The sequence below is a fragment of the Zootoca vivipara genome, chromosome 7, assembly GCF_963506605.1.
Source record: "Zootoca vivipara chromosome 7, rZooViv1.1, whole genome shotgun sequence".
Taxonomy (NCBI): Eukaryota; Metazoa; Chordata; class Lepidosauria; order Squamata; family Lacertidae; genus Zootoca; species Zootoca vivipara.
This window is the reverse complement of record NC_083282.1, coordinates 46,388,719-46,416,684: the sequence shown is the minus strand read 5'-3', so window position 1 is coordinate 46,416,684 and position 27,966 is coordinate 46,388,719. Positions and strand designations below refer to the sequence as shown.

At 42.0% G+C, this 27,966-nt stretch overlaps 1 protein-coding gene across 6 annotated transcripts in view; it reads left to right on the top strand.

Annotated features, from left to right (window-relative positions):
- ST3GAL3 (ST3 beta-galactoside alpha-2,3-sialyltransferase 3) overlaps positions 1-27,966 on the top strand; it is a 191,127-nt gene that overhangs the window by 105,126 nt on the left and 58,035 nt on the right. For all 6 annotated transcript variants that reach the window (XM_035123840.2, XM_035123842.2, XM_035123843.2 and 3 more), the window contains 4 exons: positions 9,993-10,087; positions 19,644-19,707; positions 23,335-23,430; positions 24,571-24,757. In XM_035123840.2, the coding sequence (XP_034979731.1) occupies positions 9,993-10,087; positions 19,644-19,707; positions 23,335-23,430; positions 24,571-24,757 (442 nt within the window). The remainder of the gene's footprint in view (positions 1-9,992; positions 10,088-19,643; positions 19,708-23,334; positions 23,431-24,570; positions 24,758-27,966) is intronic.

Below are 27,966 nucleotides of genomic sequence, written 5' to 3'. Positions count from 1 at the left end.
CCTGTGCGTGGCATAGGTTGAGAAGACTGTTTAGAAAAGAGTAGCTATTTTTGGCATTTTCTTCATGTTGTGGACAGAGTCGGGAACTGTTGTTTCTAGGAAATTCTGGGATTAGGTTTAAAGATGGAAAGGCCTGTTGTGAAACAACATTGGACTTTGTTTAAAGCATTGCAAGTGGAATTCCTGTTAAGTGTAATAGAAGAGTGCTATCTGGAATAGTTTCCTGCCTAGATTGCCATAGAAGTAATTAATATAGACTTTGCAGTTCCCAAGTAATAGCTTTTTGGGGAGGAGCTCTAGTACATAGTGTACAAAATGCACTTAAAACGGGTGACAGGACTGCCTTTGAAGTACTTGAACTTCACATGCTCCCCTTCCCCAGCGACATGAAATTGAGTTTACAGAAAAACAAACTGTATCTCTTGAACCAAATGCTTTCATTCCCAAAACAGTTTAGATGTGTATGCTTTGTGACAGGACTTGGTAGTGATAAGATGGCAGCACCATCTGAACAGAGGCAGGGGTGGTTTTTCAAGTGCTTGTCACTTAAAGGGTTAGATTAATAGTGCCTATGTCTTGGAGTGGTACAATGAATGGCTCAAGATATGGTGGTGCAGCGGGTATATTGTACCCCTGCCTGGGGTCAAAACGGGGCTTGGGACCTCAAAAAACATTTGCATATATTGTGTGAAGTCTAGCATTTACATTTTGTGTAAGCTTACATAAATCACCATGACATTTCTTCTCCCAGAGCATAGGTTAACTTCAGCTTTGTGTTTGGACTTAACTACAGTGGTACCTTTGGTTACAAACACTTCAGGTTACAAACACTTCAGGTTACAAACTCCGCTAACCCAGAAATAGTACCTTAGGTTAAGAACTTTGCTTCAGGATGTGAACAGAAATCGTGCTCCAGCGATGCGGCGGCAGCAGGAGGCCCTATTAGCTAAAGTGGTGCTTCAGGTTAAGAACAGTTTCAGGTTAAGAACGGACCTCCGGAACGAATTAAGTTCTTAACCAGAGATACCACTTTATTAACACCAGAGTAGGAGGGAACACATGACCCCTCGACTTGCATATGTCATTCTATGTCTAGTATTATATCCAAACCAGGCCTTTAACTGCTTTCCAGTTCTCTGCTAGTGAGACTTAAGTTTGGCTTGTATCAATAAACAGTAATCTACAAACTGTAAAGTACCCTACCCAGTTTGGATGTAATGATGAAATCTGATTACTTTATTAACAAGCAGATGCTTCTTTTTTGTGAATGAGCAGATGCTTCTGATCTCCTCCTTGCAGCTGTTCCATAGAAAGATGTGGGAGCATGTAAACCTAGGTTCGCTTCTATTCACATAGCACTATGGTTTAACTACAATATGCAAAGTAGACATCATATCAACCTTATTAGATCCTTAAGCAATTTTTTAAAGTTTTGTGGACCTGTTAATACTCTTCTACAAAAATCAGAATTTATTTTAGCCTTAGTGGCAATGATTATAACTTATTTTTAGAGCAGTTTTGGAAAACTGCCATAGCTGCCAAGTTTTCCCTTTTCTCGCGAGGAAGCCTATTCAGCATAAGGGAAAATCCCTTAAAATAAGGGATACCTTGGCAGCTATGAAAACCGCACATGGTTACTGCAGCAGGGAGAGAACAGGAAAAGGTTTGAATAGTAAAGGATGCAAGCACATGAAGCAGTGGTTTATTTTCATTTTCATTTGCATAGTAAGAGCTAAACTAGGAAGTTACTTAAATTTGATGGCCATCACCGATCCATGTCTCTTTCCCTTGTCTTGTGGTGACATCTAGCTGAAGCAGATGTGTGATGTAATGCCATCGTGACCAGCATTTCTCAGTCCCTGTTCCATTTAATTTACCACTTCGTTGACTGCTAAATGTAAGTGGTGAGTGAAATACTAAATGTGATGCCTCTTTAAGGATCTCCTTCAGCTAGAGGTTAACAAGAGACAAAGAATCATGGATTAGCATGGCCATGTGTTTCAGAGAATGTCTACCTCTGGCCCTGAATAAAGCTAGTAATATATTGGCTCTGATTCAGGCTCTGTCAGCATTTAAGTTGCTAAGAATAATATCGCTGGCACTTACTTATTAGATTGTTGTTTATTTCTTGTATCTGTGGATAGTGATGCTGAAAACTGCATTCTTCTTTCTGCCGGGCATAATTCCCCATCCAATATGCAACCATCAGACTTCTGTTTTCTTAGTACCGGTATAATCACTGCAGTTAAGACTGCTACCTGCGGAACCTGTTTGATGCCAGCTAATATTGTAAACAGTGTCCAGCAATGGACTTTCCTCCCTTCTCTTCCTTTCATACTTGCTTGTACTAAGGAAATTTGATCAACATGAAGCTTTGGCTGTTTGGCTGCTGTTACTACGTGTGAGACAGGAGTGGGAAAGAAAGGGAGACATACCAGCATACCTGTGACAAAAGAGCATGTGCAATGCATAGATATACAGACTGAGAATTCACTCACTACTTTATGCTTCCTTTTTGCTAATTGTAAGCAGTAAATTCCCTCAGATTTTGCTTACCTTCATTGTGTTTCAGAATACCGTGAAACTGCATCCCATTGGCTCACTCATACTAGAAGCCTTGAGTGCTCCAGTAGGTTTATGGATAAGCTCTACCACACTCCAAAAATAGTAATTAAACTCAACTGCTTTCAGAGTAATATGTTAAATAAAAAAAATGACACTAACATAGTGGTAATAATTAGATTTTATAACAATTTCTTTCAAACTGTTCCTAACATTCAGCTTCTCATTCGTAGGCAGACCACAATACTGTAATGTGATTGCATTGCAAATATCATGCGAGAGGCAGTTTCTGTCTAAATTAAGTTCCAAAATACATAATAAAAAGTGTCTTAAAATGTGGCTACTTGTCTGTATTCATTGTGAAAAATGGCAAAAGGACTTAATTTTGCAACCAGCTGTGTCCTAGAAAGATTTCATTATATTATACTTTTATTGCATGGCAGCAACTTGTCATGCTCTCATGTTTGTTACCAAGACATTCACAATACTTAGCTAGGCTATAACGGCAAGCTAATGTGTGTCTGTGTCCAATACTCACTAGCGGAGGAGGAGTGCGGGAGAGCACACGTCCCCCGGCAGCGCGATCCCGGTGGGGTTCCATCGTGGCTGCCCCCCCCTGTGCTGGGTCCCCCCCCCCAGGACGCATGCCCTGCCCCTGCGGATGACGTGCCATGCCCCCAGGGTGGTGTGCCACGCCCCTGGGATATGCACCAGCCCCGCCCCCGCCTGCTCGCCGCCCCACAGTGCCGGAGCATGAAGCTCCACCACTGCCAATACTCTGAATGGTCAAGAGCTGTTCTTGTCCCTGGTCCTGGGTGCCGTACTTGGCAGAGAGAAGTGACTCTCACATGAAAGTCAAAATAGAAATATATTTTGGGTCAAACTGGGCTCTGAAAGGCATTTCTCTCTTGTAGCCATTAATCTCCAAAAACAAGCTTTGGAACTATGCCAGCTCATATTATCCAAAGCTCATATTATCCCTCATATGGCAAAATACACAATACGTTACTTGGACTTGATCAGACCAATTCCCTGTTCCCCATTTTTCTCCACTACTGGTTTAAAAATATGTGAGCAATATAAATTTAAATTCAGTCAGAGTTGTTGTTTCTCTTTATAAATATCCTAAAAGTGTCACTTCCAACAGCTTTCTAATCTGGATCATCCATAAAGGAAGACCTCTGTAAATAGAGATACGTTTCCATAGCAAGAAAAAACAAGTGCTGCTCTGGTTTTGTTTTCAGTTTAAAACTTCAGTGTGTTTTTTTGGCCCCTGAAGCCAGGCATCTGTGTGACAGCTGGCTTTGATGGGCATCTTCTTCCCTTTAATATTCAGAAGACTAAAAAGGATGAAGGGTTCTAGTTTCTTGCCTAAACACTGGTCTGCTCTGATTGTACAGTTGAGGCTGGGACACTTGAGTCTACATTATATATAAGAAGTCATTTCCATTCTATGCCATGAAGGTCTACCCAGTTAGGAGATAACAAGATCTAGTTCTTATGGTAGTGTGAACAGCCAGTCTGTTGTTGATGGTATGACTACAGTTGTGATAATAGCGAAGGTCTGATGTGGCACCTTCCAGGATTAGGGCAAGCTACCAAAATATACTTGGAGAAATAGGCAGTGTAGGAAGACAAATGAAACCTAGAAAAGTATGACTAAAGTGACTATCTGGCTCTCAAACAAACAAACAAACAAATCCACCACCCTTCTGGGTGATCCCCCCTCCCCATCCCCACCCCTCCCCACCCCTTCTCTACATAAGTGCCTGGAAACTTCCATTTCACTGTATCTGAAGAAGTGTGCATGCACACGAAAGCTCATACCAAAATAAAAACTTAGTTGGTCTTTAAGGTGCTACTGAAGGAATTTTTTTATTTTACTTCGATCCAGACCAACACGGCTACCTACCTGTAAACAAACAAATCATTACTAACAACCATGAGAGTGTATCTGAAAGAATTTTTTATGACGAGGGATATAAATTATTAATTAAATAAATTTCACAAACATTTAAGTACCATTTTATACCTTATACCAGCTCTTCTTAGAATTAGCACTTCATATAAGTAGCATCTATTTAAGAGAAAGTGAGTGTGCTCTTGATTATTCTTGTTATGTTTTGTCAAGTTCTTACTGCCCATTTTATTTCTAAGTCTTGTCCTCTTGTGCCGGATTTAGTAGATGTGGTTGAGCCTGAACTAGGTGGAGCTCATTGTGTTGCCAAAGTAAATACGTTGTCTCTGTGTGTGTTTTAGAAAACTGATTTTGGAGATTATACACATTATTTGTAAGCTTTATAGGCCTGTCTGCACATATTTTGCTCCTATTAGTCTGGTATGCTACGTTTTTCTATTATGAATTTTGTGTCTGCTTTATTTGAATTAAACTGTGTATCTGAAACGATATATTGATTTTAAAGACTTATATTAAATATACTAATTAATTTTCAGAAGAAAAATAAATCTGGTCAATGGCATCTCTGGAGGTTTTTCCACCTTTCCAGAGTCTAATAGTTCATTGGCTTGTACACAGATATTGAATTTGCTGCTGTTGTTTACTTTCGAAAGACCACAAGAAGCAACTTCTCTCCCCTGCAGTTTTTCCATGACCTTCTAGACCAGTGGTTCCCAATCCTTACAAGTAAAAGGACCCCCTTTTAACCATGAAGATGTTGCAGATTTGCACATACCGTGTTTCTCCTAAAATAAGACGTGCCTCTAAAATAAGCCATGGCACGATCTTTTAAAGGCAAAAATATATAAGACATCCCCCCAAAATAAGACATGTTGGGGGTACCGGTACCTACCCGACCCAGCGGGAGCCGGCAAACGCAGCAGCGCGCGCCAAGCCCCAGCCCAGCGGGAGCCCCAGCACAGAGACGCGCCGAGCTCCGACTGAACAGGCCCCAGGACCCGGCAGCGGGCGGCGCACGAAGCCGCAGGACCCGGCAGGAGCCGGCAGCAGCCCCAGCCGCGCCGCGCCGCCCGAAGCCCAGGGACCTGGCAGCGGGCTCAGCGGGCGGCGCGTGAAGTCGCAGTAGCTGGCAGGAGCCGGCAGCAGCCCCAGCCGCGCCGCGCCGCCCAAAGCCCAGGGACCTGGCAGCGGGCGGCGCGCGAAGTCGCAGTAGCCGACAGGAGCCGGCAGCAGCCCCAGCCGCGCCGCGCCGCACGCACAAAGCCCAGGGACCCGGCAGCGGGCTCAGCGGGCGGCGCGCGAAGTCGCAGGAGCCGGCAGGAGCCGGCAGCAGCCCCAGCCGTGCCGCGCCGCACGCACAAAGCCCAGGGACCCGGCAGCGGGCTCAGCGGGCGGCGCGCGAAGTCGCAGTAGCCGGCAGGAGCCGGCAGCAGCCCCAGCCGCGCCGCACCGCACCGCACAAAACCCAGGGACCTGGCAGCGGGCTCAGCGGGTGGCGCGCGAAGTCGCAGGAGCCGGCAGGAGCCGGCAGCAGCCCCAGCCGCAACGCGCCGCACCGCACGAAGCCCAGGGACCCGGCAGCGGGCTCAGCGGGCGGCGCGCGAAGTCGCAGGAGCCGGCAGCAGCCCCAGCCGCGCCGCGCCGCGCCGCACGAAGCCCAGGGACCCAGCAGCGGGCTCAGCGGGCGGCGCAAGAAAGCCCCGTACCATGCTCAATAAAAAAATAAGACATCCCCCGAAAATAAGCTGCAATGTGTTTTTTTAGAGAAAAAATAAATATAAGACGTGTCTTATTTTGGGAGAAACACGGTACTAATTGTTGCAATTTTAGGCTCCATAAATTAGGAGAATAAAGAATGTCAGCAAACTATTATGAACTCAGTAACCTTAGACTAGATAGATATTTGATCTGATTCATCAGGGCTCTTCTTGTATTAACACAACTGTGCATAAGGAAAAATTGAAACAGGTGCATATTTTATACCACCGCTGCAGCGCTTAAGATGCAGAAACGGAAACTTCTGAAATACTGTCTTCTGCACTATTTTCAAACCTGCGTGGGTCTTTTCATCATAGCATTGTCATCTCCTTATCCTCTGACTGCACTCCTATGCACTTATTTTGAGGATCCCAAATCAAACATTATGCAGGGGATTTGCTCAGAAATTGGAAAAGGACAAAAGATGAAAAAGATTTAAAAAGCTAGTTTTTCCGGGCTCTTCCTCTACCATGTTCTTGCCATTGCTTTGTTGGGGAAGCCATGTGTATTAAATGTCCTTTAAATGTATAGTGTAGCATTGGCCTGAGACAATTAGAGACGGTGTAAGGAGAAGTTTAATTCTGCAGAGATGACTGGTTCCTAAAGAAAACACAGTATCTTGTTGAATAAAAAGAACCCCAAAATATGAAAGGAAGCAAGTATTTATTCCATCTAAATTAGAGTAAATAGATTTCACATCCACCCAAAAGTCTCTCTGAATATTTTCTTTCTCCTGTTTGCCATACACATACATTACTCAAACCAAGCCATTTAGGGGTGGGGGTGGGGTTGGGGGACAGATTATGTGTGTCTGATTGTTCTCTCCATGGCTATAAATGCATGAGAGGGAGGAGAATTGAGAGAAAGACCAAAATACATTGTGTATCTAAATAGGTGTCACTTTGAGACAGAAATTTTAAATCCTGTGAATTGACATGTTTATGAGATTGAGGGGAGGGGAGATTAAACACTTATATGCTTGGTGAAAATGAGAACAAATGTGAACATAGAGAAGAAAGAGAAAATGGCAGGAGGAATGGAAAGGTCAGGATTGAGTTCACTGTTTCTTTTTCTTTGCAAGAATTCACTGCTGCAGCATAACCCATTATCATTATCCTCCCTTGACAGACAGACAGACAGACAGACAGAGACACACACACACTCATATGCATACACATACACAGCAGCTGCCACTTCTGGGGCAAGATAACTTGGCCCCAGTGACCATGCATTGGTAACCACAAGCTCGGGCTACTTTAATGTGCTTTATTTGGGGTTGCCTTTATGACTGGCAGTGTGGCTAATTGTTAATTGAGACAGTTTACTATGAGCATGTAACACTACTTATAAAAGTATGCACCTGGGCCAGGTTTAAGGTTTTAGCTTTAAAGCCCTAAACAGCATGGGACAGGGTTATCTAAGGGTATGCCTTCTCCCATATAATCCTGCCTGATCACTAAAATATTCCAACAATGCCCTCCTGGTTGTTCTTCAGCCTGCAGAGGTCCATCTCCTAAGAAATGGTGTTGTGGTGCCTATTCTGTAGAACAAGCCGTCCACTGAGATAAGGCAAGTGCCTACTGTTAATGGTTTTCAGGACTTGGTAATTCCCCCTGTTCTTTTATTTTCCAGCCATACTGTGTGAAGTATGTCTCCTACCAGCCTCTTCTGTTTTGAATGAGATTAGTATACTACTTCTCATGTATTATCTTGTTGTAATCCTTACAACAACTCTGTGAAGTTTAATATTATCCACATGATGCACTTAGGAGGCTGAGAGGGTGACTTGCTGAAGACTACGTAGTGAGTTCATGACAGAAGTGACATTTGAATGGAAGACCTTCTGATTTGTGGCTCAACTGTTTTAGCCTCTATGCCACACCAGTTCTGAGTATTAGATTTAGAAGCAGTAATTTTATTTTGATTTAGTTTTCAAGTCAACTGAATGGCATGTTGTATATTCAGTTTTTGTATCCAAATTAGGCTTGAAGGATTGCTATGCAATGCTTTGCTAGAACTTGTGGTATAGTGGTATAGTGTATACTGGAATACAGTATGTTCTGAACTGTATGATTACAGTCGTACCTTGGATCCCAAACGTTTGGATCCCAAACGTTTTGGCTCCCAAACGCCGCAAACCCAGAAGTGAGTGTTCCGGTTTGCAAACGTTCTTTGGAACCCAGATGTCCAACGTGGCTTCCACAGCTTCCAGTTGGCTGCAGGAACTTTCTGCAACCAATCGGAAGCTGCACCTTGGTTTCCGAATGTTTTGGAAGTCGAATAGACTTCTGGAATGGATTCCGTTCAACTTCCGAGGTATGATTGTATTGGTTTTCTTTGTGTTGCTCTTCGGGGGGGGGGGAGATAAAAAAGGACAGCCGCCAAGTCTCCAAGGCTTCAGGACGCTCTTCCTGAAGTTTCGGGGGGCTGCGCGCTCTGCAGACGCCCCCAGAACCCTCCAAAGGGACGGGAGAAATTTTTTCCCGCGTCTGCCGGCGCTCGCAATTAACCCGGAAGTGTCTCTTTGTGTTGCTTCTGGTTGGGTATGTGGATGCTATCATCATGAACTCTGAATTGCATATTTGGAATAGCTTATACTGGAAAGCTTTTTGCATCATTTGCAGGGGCATTCCTAAGATTAAAAGAGCCACAGGTTCTTTCAACATCTTTATCAATGACTTGGATGATGGGCTTGAGGGCATCCTGAGCAAGTTTGCAGACGACACCAAATTGGGAGCGGTGGCTAATACCCCAGAGGACAGGATCACACTTCAAAATGACCTTAACAGATTAGACAACTGGGCCAAAGCAAACAAGATGAGTTTTAACAAGGAGAAATGTAAAGTACTACACTTGGGGGAAAAAAAAATGAAAGGCACAAATACAGGATGGGAGACACCTGGCTTGAGAGCAGTACATGTGAAAAGGATCTAGGAGTCTTGGTAGATCACAGACTTGACATAAGTCAGCAGTGTGATGCAGCAGCTAAAACAGCCAATGCAATTCTGGGCTGCATCAATAGGAGTATAGCATCTAGATCTAGGGAAGTAATATTATCACTGTATTCCGCTCTGGTCAGACCTCACCTGGAATACTGTGTCCAGTTCTGGGCACCACAGTTCAAGAAGGACACTGACAAGCTGGAACGTGTCCAGAAGAGGGCAACCAAAATGGTCAAAGGCCTGGAAACAATGCCTTATGAGGAACGGCTTAGGGAGGTGGGTATGTTTAGCCTGGAGAAGAGAAGGTTAAGGGGTGATATGATAGCCATGTTCAAATATATGAAAGGATGTCATATAGAGGAGGGTGAAAGGTTGTTTTCTGCTGCTCCAGAGAAGCGGACACGGAGCAATGGATTCAAACTACAAGAAAGAAGATTCCACCTAAACATTAGGAAGAACTTCCTGACAGTAAGAGCTGTTCGGCAGTGGAATTTGCTGCCAAGGAGTGTGGTGGAGTCTCCTTCTTTGGAGGTCTTTAAGCAGAGGCTTGACAGCCACATGTCAATAATGCTTTGATGGTGTTTCCTGCTTGGCAGGGGGTTGGACTGGATGGCCCTTGTGGTCTCTTCCAACTCTATGATTCTATGATTCTAGGTTCCCTGGCTCCTTTTTCTCTGTTTGATTTGCCCCCTATCATTGCTGGCTGCTGAACCACATAGTTTTACAATTTGCACTTAGGTAATAAAACCTTTTCTCTTCATTGAGTTCCTCCCCACTTTTTAAAAAAGATTCTGCTTCATTATATTTTTCAGGTTCTCAAAGCCAGCACCAATGTTTTTGGATGATTCCTTCAGAAAGTGGGCACGAATCCGGGACTTTGTACCTCCTTTTGGAATTAAAGGACAAGGTAGGATAGCAGCGGTTCATTTACCATCACACTAATGCCCTGCTGAAGTACAAAAATAGAAGGTGCCTATAGTTAAACATACTCTGTGTGTCTATGGTATCTGCAGCTTGTGGACTTCAACTGCTAAGGAGTCCCATCAGCAGTAACCCTATGGAAGGACTTCCACTTTCCCTCCACATGACCCTGTGGCCCCTGAAATTGGCTCTGAAATAGCATGTGGCAAGTTGAAATGCTTGTGCAGACGGAACGTTTATAATAGTGTGATGCTGAATTCTACATTCTTGAATGGGGACTAGGACACCACCAGGTGGATATTGTTACTCTCTACTCGATTGAGAGGCAGAGCTTTGACTAGATGTCAGGTCCTTCATTGAGGATCAGTTCATTTTTCTGCCTCACTTGAGAGTTCACCTATTTTCACTGTGCATTTCTGGCTTCATTTGAAATTCACTGCCTGATTAGAACGTGTGGATGTTGTTCTGTTATTCTGAGTTCCTATCAACACTATTTTTAGTTCTGCCTGATTACCAGTTGGCTTGATTCTTTGCAAACTGAGCTTTCCCACCTTAAAAATTCCTTCCTACTTCCTCCTTCAAGCATATCACAAGACATTTAACAGCCCTCCACAAGCTCTGCTGCTATACTTTAAGAATTAATTGTACTGCTGATTACCCTAAAAATTATTTGGAAAATTAATTATCCTTTTAAAAATAGAACTTATTACCAGTTAAAGGAAGTTGATCCTGACTCTGTGATTACCCACGACTCTGACCCTGTGAATTAATTACCTAAAGTGGCATAGCTTTGTACTTTGATCCTTTTGTAGCCACTTCGGAAAGATCAGACCATGGCAAACTTGAAATTAATTCTGCATCTCATGAACTACATTACTTGCCTGACTTACTTTATTTGTGGATATTGGGATTATTTGGCCCATATTGTAAGACTTCATTTCATGATACTGGGTGCATGTATACCATAAAGTGATCCTAGAATTGGGCTCCATGAGGTCTTGTGTATTGTTAGATATGATTTAATTAACACTGTGCATGGGGAACTGGTAACAATCTCACTGTAGCATCTGTCTTCACACTGCAGTAGGAGCAGGACTGAGTGTAAATAAATCTGCTCTATATGAGGCAATATATATTATTATTCATATAATGGCATTAGTTTCCCTAATAAGGGGAGGGTCTTGGAAGCATGAGCTTGCCATTCTTATAGTCCTTGGACCTAGGATAAGGAGGAATTTGCTCACCCTTTCCCTGTCATTGTATCAGACCCAGTCAGTGTAGATGTAATAAGCTGTATACATTGTTCTTCTCTTATGCTTCCCTCTTAGCAAAGCGGATGATTAAATACAGCTGTGCAAATTGTCCAGAAATAGAAACTCTTCATTCACTGCAAGAGAATTGCACCATTCTTTATCTGCTGGCTTTCAAGGTGTGCAGATACAGAGAGGAATACAGGTCTTTGTACTAGGTGGTTTTAGGTCTCACAAGCAGCTGATCAAGTCTTTTGCCAAGTAGAATCAAAATGAAGAACCTCAGCACAGGATGACTAAAAAATATTTGGCAGTCTTTGCTTTGCATTTCCAGGTTGCTGCCAGCTTGTGTCACCACTACAGTGTTATGTAAATCCAGGGTTTTATATTGGATTTTCTTCAGTTAAAAACAGAAACTGCCATTACTTAAATGGCTGGGAGCTGAAGCAATGGGAGCAAAACAACTGAATGGATTGTTTAATGCCCTCATGGGACAGAACTTTGTGCCAGGATTCAGTCCAAGGCAGTTTGTATATGTGGGAGGGAAGAATTATTACTCTCTGTAAACTGGTGAGCCTAATGGCTGTGCTGACAGGCTAGGAGCGTGAGAGAGGCAAATGGCAACCTTCTTGCATCACACGTCACTGGGATTCTTATATCAGCTTTTTCTGCTTATCCCAGGGGATGCATTGGGGATGAATAATAGTGACCTGATGATGGGATCAGCACCTCATTAAGGCCTTCAGTCAGGGCTAGTCTGGTGCCAGTTGAAAGGAGACTGCAAGAAGAAGTTGCTGGTGCTTGCCAGAACTACAGCAACTGGAGAAATTGGGCGATGCTTGAGAAGAGGATATGCCAGTTTAGCATCAGAGGGCAGCTAATCCTTCATAAAGACCCTACCTTTGTCAAGGAAGTGTATAGCATACCATGAAAAGTGTTTGGTGCAAGTGTTCAGGAGCTTCAGTCTGCTTGTCAGCTGTTTGATTTGAAATGGCAAGGGGATTAACTTACTTTGTTCTGTGAACTTGGGATCACCCTGGCTATGATGTACATAGTCTGCACAGTAACATTTTTAAGTTTCAAGCTGCTGTACCAGACTGTATTTGTCTGTGAGTTGTTTGTCAAACTGATTCCGATAGTTCTTCTTCTATGCCTTTTCTGAGTTGGCTTCACCAAGATGCAAGCTAACCAAAACTTTAGTGTTGAGATTGGACTAGATTTCATACCAGTAGGCTACAGTATATTTTATAATTATTAATAAGCATGGTTGGTTTCAACATAGCAATTTGTTACCAATGCCACACCTGCCATAACTTCTTAAGTTATTTACTCAAATGCAAAAACAAACAATAGCAATAGAAAAAAACTTATTCATTTATTTATATAACAAAGTTGATATGCTGCTTAATCAAAAAAATCTTCTATGCTATAAAACTATGTAAAATAATGTCTGAGAAGACACACATTAAGAAATTGTTGTGCCAGAATTCTTCACCTGTGTGAATTATCTGGAACAGCTCCTGCTGGCTCCTGATCATGGGACTGTCCTAGAAAAATCTGTGTGGATGACCAATTTTAACTTTACATTTTTCACATATATGTCTACATTCCTGTGGAGGCAAGTGTTACGTCAAAGTGTTTGCTTTTATGAGCTCTGCAGGGTAGAAAGCTATGCATGCACAGTTGGAAGTATTGACCTCCAGGGCATACTGGAACAAGCACATCTGAGCACTACCAAACAGAATCTATGCCATTCCCTTCCGTAAACATTCTTTAGCTGCATAGCAGTCTCTTTTCACATCTGGCATGCTGATATAAATAATACTTTATCTCTGTTGATAAAATACAGATGCATGCTGACATCAAAATTGAAATTTGCACTGAACCAAACTATCTGTCTTTACACCTCCTTCTTGGCTTCTTGCCTAGATCTGTGTCTGGAGGAGCTGAAGTTCAGAGAGCAGGAGTTCTTTCCCCTTTTCACTCCCTCATCAACCTCCTGTGTTCATTGAGAACCTTTTTTCAGTCTGCTGTGTTATGGTAACTTTTCTACATTAACTTGATGAGGTTCGGCAGTCTGTTTCTTTCATGAATGGATCTCTTGCTATCTACAGAGGTTTTAGGGTGCAACTTCCTCCATCTTATAATGAAAACAGTTGTCAAAGAGCATAAATAAAACACTACATCCTTTCCAGTCAGGGCCATCTTAAGCATGCCCGGCGCCCTGGTGCCATGGTGCGGCGGATCCCTCCAGCGCCCCCCCGCCCCGTTTCCCAGTGCGGCGGGCGAGCACCGTGCGCGCAGCTGCACTGCGCCACCCAGCCTGCCGTAGGGCCAACCCTGGGCCAGGGGGTGCTGCCCGCCCCCTGTTGCGACACCCCTGCGCGCGACGGAGGCGACCCCAGGCCCGCGCGCCTCCGGAGAGCGGCCTGAAGCCACTGAACAGCGGAGGCGCGCCTGGGGCAGCCTCAGCCGCGCCTCTCAGCGGGCGCAGTGGCACCTCTGGTGGCCTGGCGCCCTGGCGCCCTGCACCACCGGGGGTGGGCCTAGAGCTGGCCCTGTTTCCAGTTAGCCTGCCCATGCATAAGATTTACATGAGGACCCTTCTGTAGGTGCCTTCCACCTTCAGAAATTTAGGCAAGTGGCAAATAGGTAAGTGGCAAGTGGCAAAGAATAACATAATTGGAGCACCAACACAGAAAATCCCCGTCACCTGTTTCCCACTTGCCTAAATCTCTGTGGTGGGTAGGCAGGGGGTAAACAAACAAACAGTTTAACCATATTAAATGGTTGGGTGCTAAGTAAGGGGTGAGGTTCTTTTTGTTTATCTGCTAATTAGTGGTTGTGAGTGTTGCTTTGTTTATTGTTTATTGTTTGCTTATTGCTAATGTTGTTTATTACTGGTAAGGTGTGTTGATTTTGTTTTCCTAATATGTTGTATGGAATACTAACATATTCTATGATTCCCCCTCCTTTTTTCTAAGGTATAATGTACTTGCATATATTTTTCTGTGACATAAGTCACTAGGAGGCTCTTGAGTAACAAGTGACTAATAATTTTTAATAATAATAATAATAATAATAATAATAATATATTACACCTTTCCTCCAAGAGGCTGGTGGTTCATGTCCTCCCACTTTATCCTCACAAGAACCCTGGGAAGTAGCTTTGATTAAGAAGGCTTGCCTTGCATGTAGTCACCCAATGAGCTTCATGGGCGAGTGAAGAGTTGAGCTTGGTTTTTTATGTCGTAGTACAGTATGATGTAGCCAAAAGTGTTTTGTGCCACTTTGGTTGGCCCTTTACTCTGTGGGATAGGAATCCCATGAATATTGATTGGCACTTCCCAAGAGAACATAGAACATTCTAAAATTACTCAAGGAGAGGAGGAAAAATAGTTGCAGCTCCCTTATCTGAGAGTTACCCTTTTCTTAGTTGTGATGAACCTAAAAGTATGCATCTTGGATGAGATGAGGCCTTAGCCGGAACCCACATATCTTCATTGGCCTTTTTTTCCACCAACGCTTCCATTGAAACCCCTTTGAAGTTTTTCCTAATACCCAAGACTCTGCAAATAGCTTGCATGCCCCTGGCAAAAATCCTAGAAGTTTGAGGATCAAGAATAATACCCCCTAAGGAATCAGAAAAGCAAAAGTATGTTCCCTGTACAGCTGGATGTTGCTCTACATCCAATTTTGATGTCTTTCCACATGTGTTACAGCTCATCTACATAGTTTTCTGTGGTCCTGATTTATTGCTATTATGCTAATCTAGGAATTTAAGAAGTTAAGACTCTCAGAGCAGGTACATCATAAACTAGGTGTGCCCTGTATTGGTATCATGTATCTGGTTACGAAAACTGCATGTATCACTCCAGAGCAAAGCATCCTACATCTGATTGTGTTCATTTGAAGAGCAACTGTGTGGCACTGGATATCTTTGTGCCATGACTGCTTTGTTTTCTCATAGTATGAACTCTGACACTACAGTTGTACTCATCAGCAGTGTGCTGCTTTTGCAGAGTTGTGAGTCACAAAGTGCTGAACATGACCTAGAGAAGGCTGATCTATACCAGAATCCTGCAGCAGGTACCTTGGTTTTAAGTTGCTAAGGCAGGGTCAAGCAGGGTCAGGTAGGTCAGGACCTGGGACAGCTCACAGCAAATTCCTGAAAACAGTTGAGATTGTTCTGTCAAAAGATCTGGTATTTGTAGTGCAGATTTAGATATCATACACACCATACATTTCTCCCGTCCCCAAGAATCCTGGGAACTGTAGTTTCTCCCTTACAGAGCTACAATTCCCAGCACCCTTAGCAAGCTATAGTTCCCAGGATTATTGAGGGGTATTTGTGTTTTAAATGCACTCGAAATGTATGGTGGTTGTGCAGCCTTAGTTATATATGAGAAAAAGAATTGTTATAGGGTTGAGAGATCTGTGTCTGCTTTTGGTATCTTCACCAATCCTCTCTTTACTTGTTGCAACATACTCTTGCATTTCTTAGGCTGTAAGAACCCCATAATTTCATGCTGCTTTCTTACATCTCCAGCATTCCAACAAAAGGTCTCTTGGCTAAATTTGTAGCATATAAAAGCAGCAATGCTAACCTTGTGGTCTAGATTTTTCTAGCACAAATACTACCAGCTTTCCTAGCACCTGACTTGTGTCTTACAAACCTGTTCCAGGAGCCTCCCATGTAAAGTCAAATTAATGGCATGTGTGCAGTTGCCAGATGCTCATTGCCAGAGAAGTTCTGCTCAGGTGAATTTTTCAAATAGATACCAGTGGGAGATAAAATACTAAAATTCACTTTTTCTCATTGTTTACCGTTTTGGAACATTTTTTAATGAAAGACACTATATAAACTTAGATGGAGCTGACTCATGTGGCAAGCTGACCAAACTTTCTTGGAACACTGCATCCTATCAGTGCTTGTTGATCCCTGAAGTGGATGCTGAGTCATTAAGCCCAGTGGCTGTTTATTTAGCCTTAATGTAGAAGAGGAGTGAGAACAGCAAGTTGTAGACAGGAAGCTGAGTATTCTCTGGAGGGGAATTTGTATGGTTTGGACCTCTGGCAGAATCTCTGCTTTGTTCGGGATAGGTTGGCTTTAGATGAGTGCAGCAGGATGCACCAAGAATTTTACTAGGATCATTTTGAGATCTAGCTCTGTTACAAACCTGCATAGTTAGAAAGCTGGAAAAAGACCTTGTTACTTGGGAGTAACTCATACTAAATAAGCTGGGGCCAACCTGGGTTGAAAAAAAAAACTAAAAAAAAACCTGCATTATTATCTGTTCAGTCAGCTCCCTGAGTACTAAGGAATCGGTATTCTTATGTGCATGCCAGCATTTCATAACAGTTTGTTTTGTTATGGTGCTATCCTCCATTGCAATACATTAACTTATAGAAGTTGGCATATATGAAAACATAAAACAAAAATGTACAAATCCATTAGATAGCTATTGAAAACCACTATAATTTCCTTAAGAAAGTTACCCCCACCCCTGAATTTTATTCCACTAATACAAGAGGTACACCAATTTTTGGCTTCTTCTTCTGCACTAAAGCTTGAGATTTACTAGCCTAAACCAGTCATAAAAAGTGGAGCAGGGCTAGCTGAAATTATCTGCTGTGTCCTACAATGAGTCATACATTGGGATACACAATTTACATAAGTTACTGCTTCACAGGATGTTCAACTGAAAATAGTGCTCACAACACTTTCCCTTCTGCCCCTCCATTTTCAAAAGAAAAGCAATACCTACTTAAGGAAGAGCACGCCTCAATTGAACTTTATTCTGAGTGAAATGCAGAGGATTATACTCTCATTGTCTTCTTTCCCATCCATTATTCATCTTTAAATGAAAGGTCTGGGCTCTACCATTTTAGTAGGGAGCTCCAGCTAAAGTGGGGAGTTGTAAAAGGTTTGCAACATTAGGAGGAAATAGCCTTATGCCAAGTCAGACCTTTTCTCTTCATCCTCCCCTCTCCCATTTACCATGCTGCTTGATAAAAGCTGCCTCCACACAGGATATACAATCTTCACAGCCCTTCAAGCAGCCACACTTTTTTACTTTACTGTCTAATGATAAATAGATCTTGTAATCTTTGCATATTATATATTATCTTCATTTTCCATTAACTTGCATAATTCTGCTTTCATAGTGTAAATATTTCCCTTGTTCAAATGTGGTTTGCAAAGCCAAACTCCTAACTCTTCTGCACCTTTTAACTTGTTGAAAAGCTCAGTGCCTGATAGTCTTGCCTCTTTATAGTCATAATTTTCACAGTAGCTATTTGCAGTTGTCCCAGTTCTGAATTATGAGTGACCAAAACATACACTATTTTTTTTAACAACGTTTATATGCCAATTTTCTGCCCACACACCCAAGGCAGTTTGCAGATTCCACCTTTTTGGCACAATATAGAAATTCAGTCTTTGGTATTGTGGCACATAACATTTGGAACTCTTTCTTGTTAAATATCTGACAGGCACCGTCACCATTGTCTTTTTGGCACATACTGAAGACCTTTCTTTCCGAACAAGCCTTTTGAGTAAAGCTCTTTCCTAGACTGCATCTTGTATTGGAACTATTTTTAGATGCTTTAATTGTTTTATTGCTTATGTGATTACTGCCCTGGACTCCTTTGGGAGGAAGAGTGGAATATACATCTAAAATACTACGACTACTAATGCTTTGTAGATCAGCCTGCTACCTAAGTGTGAAGTGAAAGAAAATTAAAAAGAGAACCACCCATTCAGATATATTCACTTGTTAGAAAGCACCAATTTTGAGCTGAAACTATTTTTATTTATAAAATTTTCACAATAGTGTGCAAACCTCCTTTTTAAAATTAAGGAGGTAGCATTATTTTGAGAATGCACAAAATAAAAAAATACCTCCACTGAGAGCAGGATCCAGTACACGATACTCCTGATTTAGTGCTATGTCATGCATCACTTCTGGTTCTTGGTTAAAATGAGCTCTTTATTGTTTACTATAGTATCATGTTCCAAAAACAGATTCAGTGCTGAAAAGTCATGTGTACATCTTTAATAGCCAATCTAAACTAAACCTCATAGCAATCATCACAACTTTGTAAGCTTTGGCGGTTAGGCATTGGTTGAACTTGTGTTGGGGGAGGGGAGGTGTGGCCATCACCTACCCCTCCAATATTAAGGGTATTCTGTTAAAGGAATCCGGGGGTGTGGATCTTGTCCGAAGCCCGGGGAGGGGCTAGGGCCATGCCATGACCCCATCGGGAACCCAGGGGGAGCTCGAGTTGATTTGCATCGATGGGGCTCCCCCTATTGGTGGTTGACCCTTACAAGACTCCCTGCATGGCGGGTAGGAGTCAGGTATAGTTGGGTCAATTCCAATGCCTAAGCCAATAGCAGTCACATTCTGTAACCAATAAAATTGTGACCAAAATTTGCCCAATAACCATTAACCTAATACCTGTGTCATTGTGTCTTATTCATCAATGGGGGGTGACCTCAGGGTCTTGACACGCAAACAGATTCAGTGCTGAAAAGTCATGTGTACATCTTGAATAGCCAATCTAAACTTGAGTTTGTAGTATATCTGTACAAGAGTTGGAGCCCAATGATCTGATTATGGCATAGAGGTGGGTGTCTACAAATCGGCCTGTCTCTAGATTGCAATGTTGATGATTGCTCCCTGACTCAGTAGATAGAAACCACATAAATCTACCAGGGGCTGCATGTAACTGTACTACATAGGGTGGCATCTAATGTTGTGGAGTTGACTTATGGCATACTTGCCAAAATGGTTTGCCACCCTTGATTGCACTGAATAGACCTGTTGCAAGTAGCTCCCTCCTTACATGTAGAAAGTGCTGCAGGTCTTTAGTGAAAGCAATGTGGTTTATTGTTCAGGATATCCACTTGGTACACATCAGAAAGAGAAAGAGAAGCAAAGAGGGAAAACACTGTATGTAACAAAGAAGCAATGGAGAAATAGATTCTCAAAGGTGCCTGTGTTTATTGATGCTCAGTCATTTTGGAAATATAATTTTATTTTTCAATCTGAATTTTTAACTCCAGGACATTCCTGAATCAAAATAATGTGCTATAATATACAACCTAAATAATGTATTTATGTAATGTTTGTTGCCCTTTGTCTAATTTCTAATTGTTATGCTGTAACTTAAATATACCAGTGCAAACTCATTCATTAATCACCTTGGTCCCTGAAGTCTTTGTACATCAATACTATGAAAAAAAATGAAACAAGCTGACCCTCTAATGTATTTTTTTCTTAACAGATAATCTGATCAAAGCCATCTTGTCAGCAACCAAAGATTATCGTCTTACTCCAGCCCTTGACAGGTGAGTAGATTCTTTTTGGGAGACTGAAGGAGCCCCTGGGAGTTGCTGGCCATTAATAAACAGCCTCCCTATGGGCTCTTGGCTTTGGAATAAAATGAGGAGCTGGGAATGATGCTCCTGTTCCAATCCATGGGGTCTATAACATAGTTTTTTTGACAGCTTCAGAAATTTTATTCTCTAGTGTTACCGCAATCTGCTTGATTCCCTACATTTCAAAATAAATAACTGACAATCTTTCAACAAATGCATTAACTTGTCACAACCTCCCCCAAGGTATCATTGTAAGGCAGCAGAATTGCACGGTGTTTATTCAGACAAATATAAGGTTCAGCTTGTTCTCACTAACAGGTCCTCTTCTAAATCCTTTGTTTATAGCTGTGGGGCAGTAGAGCTGATAGCAAGACTGATTATGGGAATTTTTACCTGGCTTTTGGAGGCGTGAGCTGTTAATGCACATATTCATGGCAGCAGCAAACTTGGATGTAGTGGCGGACATGTTCATTGGTCCCCCCCCCCAATGTTTTGCTTTTAATATAGAACATTCTTTACTAATCTATTGGCACACGGTGGAACCTCACACCTATTGTTGTTGTCTAATACTAGTTTAGCACCAAATTCTTGCTGTTTTCCTTTGCCTCAATTTCTTCTGCTGAGCTTTGTACTTCTTCTCTGTACCATTTCAGATTTTCTCTTCTATGTTAGTTTTCTTTATCAAATGTTTACCTCAATGAACATATTTTACATTCTGAATTGGCAAGAAAAATTGAAATAACTCTGGTCTGGGTCACCTGTCATAACCCATAGTTTAAAACAAACAGTGGTTTAGTGTGAACAGGCCGCATGTCCCATTTCTACTGCTGCAGAGCCATAGATGAACCAAATCAGAATCTGGCATGTTGTGTTGCCCACACCCAAGAAAACCACAAGTGGTATACAAGGTTTGTTCTTGGCTTACTGCTTGTGATTTGTTTGGAAGAAACAAGCCACAATCCTTCATAGAGATTAAACTGATGGAAGAGAAAGAGATAAGAGAGACTTGAGGAAGTATGCTAGGAATTAAGCCTACATAGACAGAGATTAAAGATTATGGACAGCAATAGGGAGTTCTACAGAGCAGAGTAGATTTAATCCATCCTAAAACCAGACAATTTTAAATAAATACTTTTTCAAGCTTTTAGGCAAGTCGTTTTCATTCGCCTTTCCATTGAGTTACCTTAAAATAGTAAAATAGAAGACTTTTTATAAAGAGTGGATATGAGAATGAGTTAAATCAAGATTGCAGATCACTGTATATACTTGAAATATATACACCTCACCACCGAAGTAAGGTAACAGTACTGCAGTTTTCAGTTGAAGCAAAAAATTCGATCAGCATCTCATCTTGTCTAGGAGCATTTCCACGTGTCTGTCTTACTTCTGATGTGACAACTTTATGGAAATGTGGTCTGGTTTACAGACAGCCTACTATTGTGCTGTACTTTCTGCTTTAGTTGTGGTACTCCTTTGAGGCAGCTTTCAGTGTTTTTCTACACATCTTTGTATTTATGGTATCCCAAAGCGTTCCTACTCTCCTGTTTCACATTATTGTTGGAGCCACTAAATGTAACCACAAATCATATGGTATTTGGGACCTATTTTCCAAAGTTGTACTCAACAATACACAATATTATTAATGTATATAAGACTTTACAGAGCAATAAGTAGGAGGAAGAAGGAGAAGGAGTGAAATTAAGGAAGGACAGTTTTTACTCATCCTTCAGCCTCCAATTCCTGTTGGCAATTACTGTACAAGACAAGGTTTTTTTACTTGAAAGTAATGTAAAAAATCAGGGATCATCTTATACACGAGTAGTGCAGAGGAGGGATATGTGCAGCCACGAGCAGGAGCTTGTCTGCGGCAAGGGCTGTCTTGGATTGGCTGCTGCTGCGATTGTCAGCATTTTTCCATCGTTTGATTTATTTTCGGCATTCCCTCCACCCCCCAAAAAAGCTCAACAACTCTGGGCCATCTCCCCCCATAGTCTTATACATGGGTGTGTGTTATACATGGAAAAATAAGGTAATTCTTAAAATTGTTGTTGTTGTTTACTCGTTTAGTTATGTCCAACTCTTCGTGACCCCATGGACCAGAGCACGCCAGCACGCCTGTCTTCCACTGCCTCCCACAGTTTGGTCAGACTCATGTTGATAGCTTCAAGAACATTGTCCAATCATCTCATCCTCTGTCGTCCCCTTCTCCTTGTGCCCTCAATCTTTCCCAACATCAGGGTCTTTTCCAGGGAGTCTTCTCTTCTCATGAGGTGGCCAAAGTATTGGAGCCTCAGCTTCACGATCTGTCCTTCCAGTGAGCACTCAGGGCTGATTTCCTTCAGAATGGATAGGTTTGATCTTCTTGCAGTCCATGGGACTCTCAAGAGTCTCCCCCAGCACCATAATTCAAAAGCATCAATTCTTCGGTGATCAGCCTTCTTTATGGTCCAGCTCTCACTTCCATACCTCACTACTGGGAAAACTATATGGACCTTTGTTGGCAAGGTGATGTCTCTGCTTTTTAAAATGCTGTCTAGGTTTGTCATTGCTTTTCTCCCAAGAAGTAGGCGCCTTTTGATTTCGTGACTGCTGTCACCATCTGCAGTGATCATGGAACCCAAGAAAGTAAAATCTCTCACTGCCTCCATTTCTTCCCCTTCTATTTGCCAGGAGGTGATGGGACCAGTGGCCATGATCTTAGTTTTTTTTATGTTGAGCTTCAGACCATATTTTGCGCTCTCCTCTTTCACCCTCATTAAAAGGTTCTTTAATTCCTCCTCACTTTCTGCCATCAAGGTTGTGTCATCAGCATATCTGAGGTTGTTGATATTTCTTCTGGCAATCTCAATTCCGGCTTGGGATTCATCCAGTCCAGCCTTTCGCATGATGAATTCTGCATATAAGTTAAATAAGCAGGGAGACAATATACAGCCTTGTCGTACTCCTTTCCCAATTTTGAACCAATCAGTTATTCCATAACCAGTTCTAACTGTAGCGTCTTGTCCCACAAAGAGATTTCTCAGGAGACAGATGAGGTGATAAGGCACTCCCATTTCTTTAAGAACTTGCCATAGTTTGCTGTGGTTGAATGCAGATCCAGGTCTAATGTCAAGGTGAATAGTAAAATAAAGGGAAGAGAATCTTAGTAGGAATTCTAACATGATTTTAACCAACAATCTACAACTGTCATTTTCCTCTTAAGGATTATTGATTTGGGACCTTTCCTTGCATATTTTCCTGTGCATAGTATTTGATTAAGCAGTTACTATTCTGTGCAAAAAAAATCTGCACTTAGTTTCACTGTTTAACTCTTCCCTTGCTGTTGTTTCATTATGAAAATAAACATTTTGTTAACTATTTAAATGCAATGATGTCATCTTGAGCCAATAAGCCTAAGTAGATATGGTGAGAACATTTCCTCCTTTTGCTACCTGTGTTGCTATGCTCCCTGTACTATAAATTGTCAGAGTTTGTTACTGCAAATTAATAGAGTACAGCCTCCTGATTATACTTACAGTGCCTGAATTGGATCTTGACCAGGAGGAGCTCTGTGCTTGTGGATTTACCCAACTGTTGTTATCTCTGCTTCCTTCCCAGTCTCAGTTGCCGGAGATGTGTTATTGTGGGAAATGGTGGCATTCTAGCAAACAAGTCATTGGGTTTGAAAATCGATGACTACGACATTGTTATCAGGTGAGTTGTCCGCGCAGGGGAGAGGAAGAGGTGTTCTATAATTCTTTTCCTACTATATGCAGTAGAGGTTTGCAGCACCTCTGGCCCTGTCAGATTCAATTGTCCCTGGCACAATGTGCCTCACATAAAAGACTAAGGCTGGAATTAGAAGGTATGGCAGATGTGGGGCTGCTGCTAAAAACAGCAGCTTCTTGTTTCATTCTCTTCCGCTTCCACAGTAGCAACTAAATAATACAATGTGTGACATAACGTCATCTCATTCTGAGTTGCAAACAGCTAATGAAATGTAGTGGGGAAACCTGGGGCACACTGGCAAGACGTTAAATGTTTTTCATTATTGGGGAGGCATAGGAGGATGTGGGACTGCTGTTTTTCAGAACAGCCATTTAATATTGTCTAGTCCTGAACTATAAGAGATAGAGGCCCAGTTGCCAGTTTCTTGGTTTCCTGTCAGATGGAAATTGTGGTGCAACGGTGACACCGCTTCATATGCAGAGTATCCAAGGGCATTCAAGGAGCTCCTTTTCCAGGGTTAGATACCAAAAAATTTCATCCTCAAGTGCTTAGGGATGCTCTGGTTTGTGGACAACTAGTTTTAGTTTATAAGGCAGTCTTGCTAGCACTACCTAATGAGCATGATTATACCACAAACTAAGTTGTAGGTGAAAAGTTCTATGCACTTATGCTTCGTGGTAAGCTTTGATGATAAATATCGGCCCACACCATAGTCCTAGTAGAGAATAACTACTTACCAGCAGTTCAATATGTTCTAGGAAAAATCAAGAGAGTGTAGGTGGATGAGAATGGGCACTAATAACTTCCTTTATGTTTGTATTGAGAATAGTGGCTGACTATTTGAGTGCTTAGCTTCTCACGTTGGCCTGTGGAAGAATCAGGAAACACTAAATTCTGAAATTCTTGGTTGCTCAGTCATATCTAATTGATCATTAATACACATTAATTCCAGAAGTTGGATGCAAGCAGTTTTAACTGTTTCACTGGCAGTTATGAGCTCTCAGCATATTTGCTCATGTCTGACTTTTGTTTAATTTTATAGTTCCTATCCTGTGTTTTTGCTACCATTTCAAACTGAACTCTGGTGTAAATGCAACGGGCAGCTCTTCTCTTAACTCTCTGTAGGCTGAACTCTGCTCCAGTGAAAGGCTTTGAAAAGGATGTTGGTGGCAAGACAACAATGCGAATAACATACCCAGAAGGGGCCATCCAGAAACCAGAGCAATATGAAAAGGATTCCCTCTTTGTGCTGGCAGGGTTCAAGTGGCAGGATTTCAAGTGGCTGAAGTACATTGTTTACAAGGAAAAAGTGGTAAGAGTTACTCTGGAGAAGAACTCCTGGTATTTCCTGACTCTTTGCTTGTAGCTCTCAGTGCTGTGCTTACATTTCTTGCACAGCTCTGTTTCTGTGGAATGCATCCTTTCCATTTGTTTTTTGAAGTAATAAATTGGGCTTCAGAATGCCTTTCTAATCTCAAATGACCCTGAGTTTGAACACCAACTAAATGAAGCAGAAATGTGGGGTTTGGGGCATGTAATAAATAATTAATTTAAAATGGTAGTGTAAGAAGAACATATCTTTGTAGGCTGCTTGTTATTGATAGAAACAAGGCTGATAATTTAATCCAATATTCAAGGCAAATAAATTCATACAAAATAGGAAACAGATTTGGGGGATAAGTTAGGCTACCTAGAAGCACCTCATATCCCAGCAGAATACAGTCTGCTCGGCCCATTGATAAACAGATTCAATGGAGGACTTTAATGAGTGTTTGAGGTAAGAACACTCCGGTCAGGCTGCTATTCCTTTTCAGGTTATTTTTGGTCTTACATACCTGTTTCATTCTGGCCTTTTTTAGCTGCTTGAGACATAAGCTGTACTGTAAGCATGGAACACATTTTTTCATAGGTTGAGAATCCAGTGTGGGGTAGTGGTTAGAGTGTCTGATTAGGAACTGGGAGTCTAGGGTTCAAATTCCCAACCAGCCATGCTCACTGGGTGATCATGAAATAGTTAATGCCTCTCAGCCTAACCTACCTCCCAGAGTTGTTGTGGGGCTTAAACGTGGAGGGGGAGAACCATGACCACCTTCCACAGCTACTTAGAGAGAAAAATGAATATAAATGCAATAAGTTAACAAACATTAGGGACAACCATGTTTCTAGTTTGGAAGTGTCAGCAGAAAGGTGCTTAAAAATGTAGACTCTGCCAAACTTAGCTCAGACGCTTTTTAAATAACTGGGCCAACTTGAGAAGACAGCCCTGATTCATACATGCAATGCTAATTAGTGGGTTGGATTCAAATATACTTCCTTACCTCAGTAAAATGATTTCATCTGTAGGAAACTCTCCTTGAACATCTGGTTCATGTTGGTAAACGAGCCAAATGAGGGCAAAGGTTTCCTTGGAAATAAGTAGCTTCTAGGTTTTCCCCGCTCTAAGAAAATAACCCTATACCTACTTTCACCAGTAGGCTGCCAAAATGAACAGCTTATGGAGCAATGCCTGCGGCATCAGGAAGATGTCTTTCGTAGTGAAAGTCTGGTGTTGAGTGAGCACCTGCCTGCAAGTGCAGCCACGCTCAACAGGCTGCTCATTGCAGAGGTGTGTCTGATGCACAGTGTGCAGGGATGACGTTGGAGGTCAAATAGGGTGCAGCTGAATCTGGGCAAGGGGAAATGCTTCTGTTTTTATTCCATATGCACATCAGTTGTCTTCTATAATATCTGAACAATCTTCAATATACATAGCTTAGGAAAGAAAAACAAAATTTACTATGAAGTGAAATGTTCTCTCCTAGCAAATCTTAGTAGGCTATATGGGATCCAGAGGCACCAGTGGAGGAAGGAACAAAAGAAACTGACCATCTCCTGTACAGTACCCACTTCAGTAATTATTTCATTAGAAATAATGGGGAAATGTCTTACTACAGTGCATCTGGAATTTTTTTCTCCATATGCTTATACCTGGATATGGAATCATTATGGAAGAAGGGCAGTTTTATCAGCTTAGCTCTCTTTAGGACCATAGAAACCACTATATATTGATGGCAGCAAGTCTCTTTTTCCCTTTCCCTTTTCTTTACTGGTTTTGAATATTGCGTAAGCATGCAGAGAACAGTGGATAGCTCAAGTGGCAACAAATTCTTCTTGTGCAACACATTACCACTGTGGGTATTACCTTATTAGCAGATTTATTTAGTCACACATGAACTCTCTGCCACCATCCAGGAAGAGGCAGCACAACAATACAGTCTTGCCCCCTCCAACCAATGAATGATCCAAATAGGTTAAAATTAATCCTCTTTGCCTTGCATCAAAGAGGAAATGAGTGCTTTAAACATTTTAAATGAATCACAGTCACAAGGTAAGCAAAAGGGGAGGAAAGGAGGGGCAATGCTATTAAACTGATTCTCTCTAGAAGGTGTTATACACACAGGGCGTGGAGCAGAAATTCTCTTTCACTCCCCTTCTTTGACCTTGTTCTTGCAAGGCGGTTTTCCAGGACAAACTTAGAGGCACGTTCAGGGAGGAGTTAAAATATGTGTCATAGGAGTTTCTGAAGGTCCTTTAATCCTTTTATAAAGCAATTGCCAAACTGCTGCTGGGACAGAAGTTAGCATTCCTGGGGGACAATGTACAGAACTCTAGTATTCCTGAACTTTTTTCATCCTGCCCAAATAAGAATAAAAGTTCTCACATTATAAATATGAAAGGAATTGGGAAAGTACTTTCTGCTTTGAAGTTTTAGCTTTAGACCACTTGACAATGCTGCATCTGAAACCTTACCTCTCTCCTCACAAGCTTCGAGGAGATGTACTTGTTGTTGTTGTTTAGGCATTGTTTCCCACACTTGTAATCTGCTGGTATTTGCAAATACGGTACTATTAGCATAACTTTCCATAGATATGCTCATTTTTAAATGTTCTATTCTTTTTTTTTTTTAGTGGTCTCTGGAGGTAAGGCAGTGACAGTGCTCAGTAGCTTGCATGGTATGTCTAGTTCCCCATGCATTTATTCATTACCAAGGAAGTAGTTTATCTCATGCTGTTGCCTATTTTCAGAGTTCTCAGTCACCAAGATGAATTATCACTAAACATCCTGTGTTTCTTTGCCTCTCCAGCTTTACTGTCATTTTAGTTCAGTAATTTGTTTTTGAATTTATTTATGTTGTAGTTCTGTTTGTGGCGGGGTAGGGGCTTCTTCACTTTTCTCAGCACTCTTAACAAACTACAGTTCACAAGATTCTCTGGGGAAAGTCACAACAGTGCCCCGCCTTATAGGTATGTGAAGACTTTATTAGAGCTAATGGGGAAATAGTTGACACTTAACAGCACTTCCTGTAGGATGGCACCCTTAAGTGCCAATTTACAGTTGGAAGGGGAAGTCTGCCAGTGGGATAGCACAGCACTGCCAGAGGCCTCTCAGTACTTCCATGGAAAGAGTTCAGAGGTGTGCATGTCCTGCTGGCTGTGTTATTGCAATGACACCAAAATTGAAGTCAATGGGAAGAAAACAAGA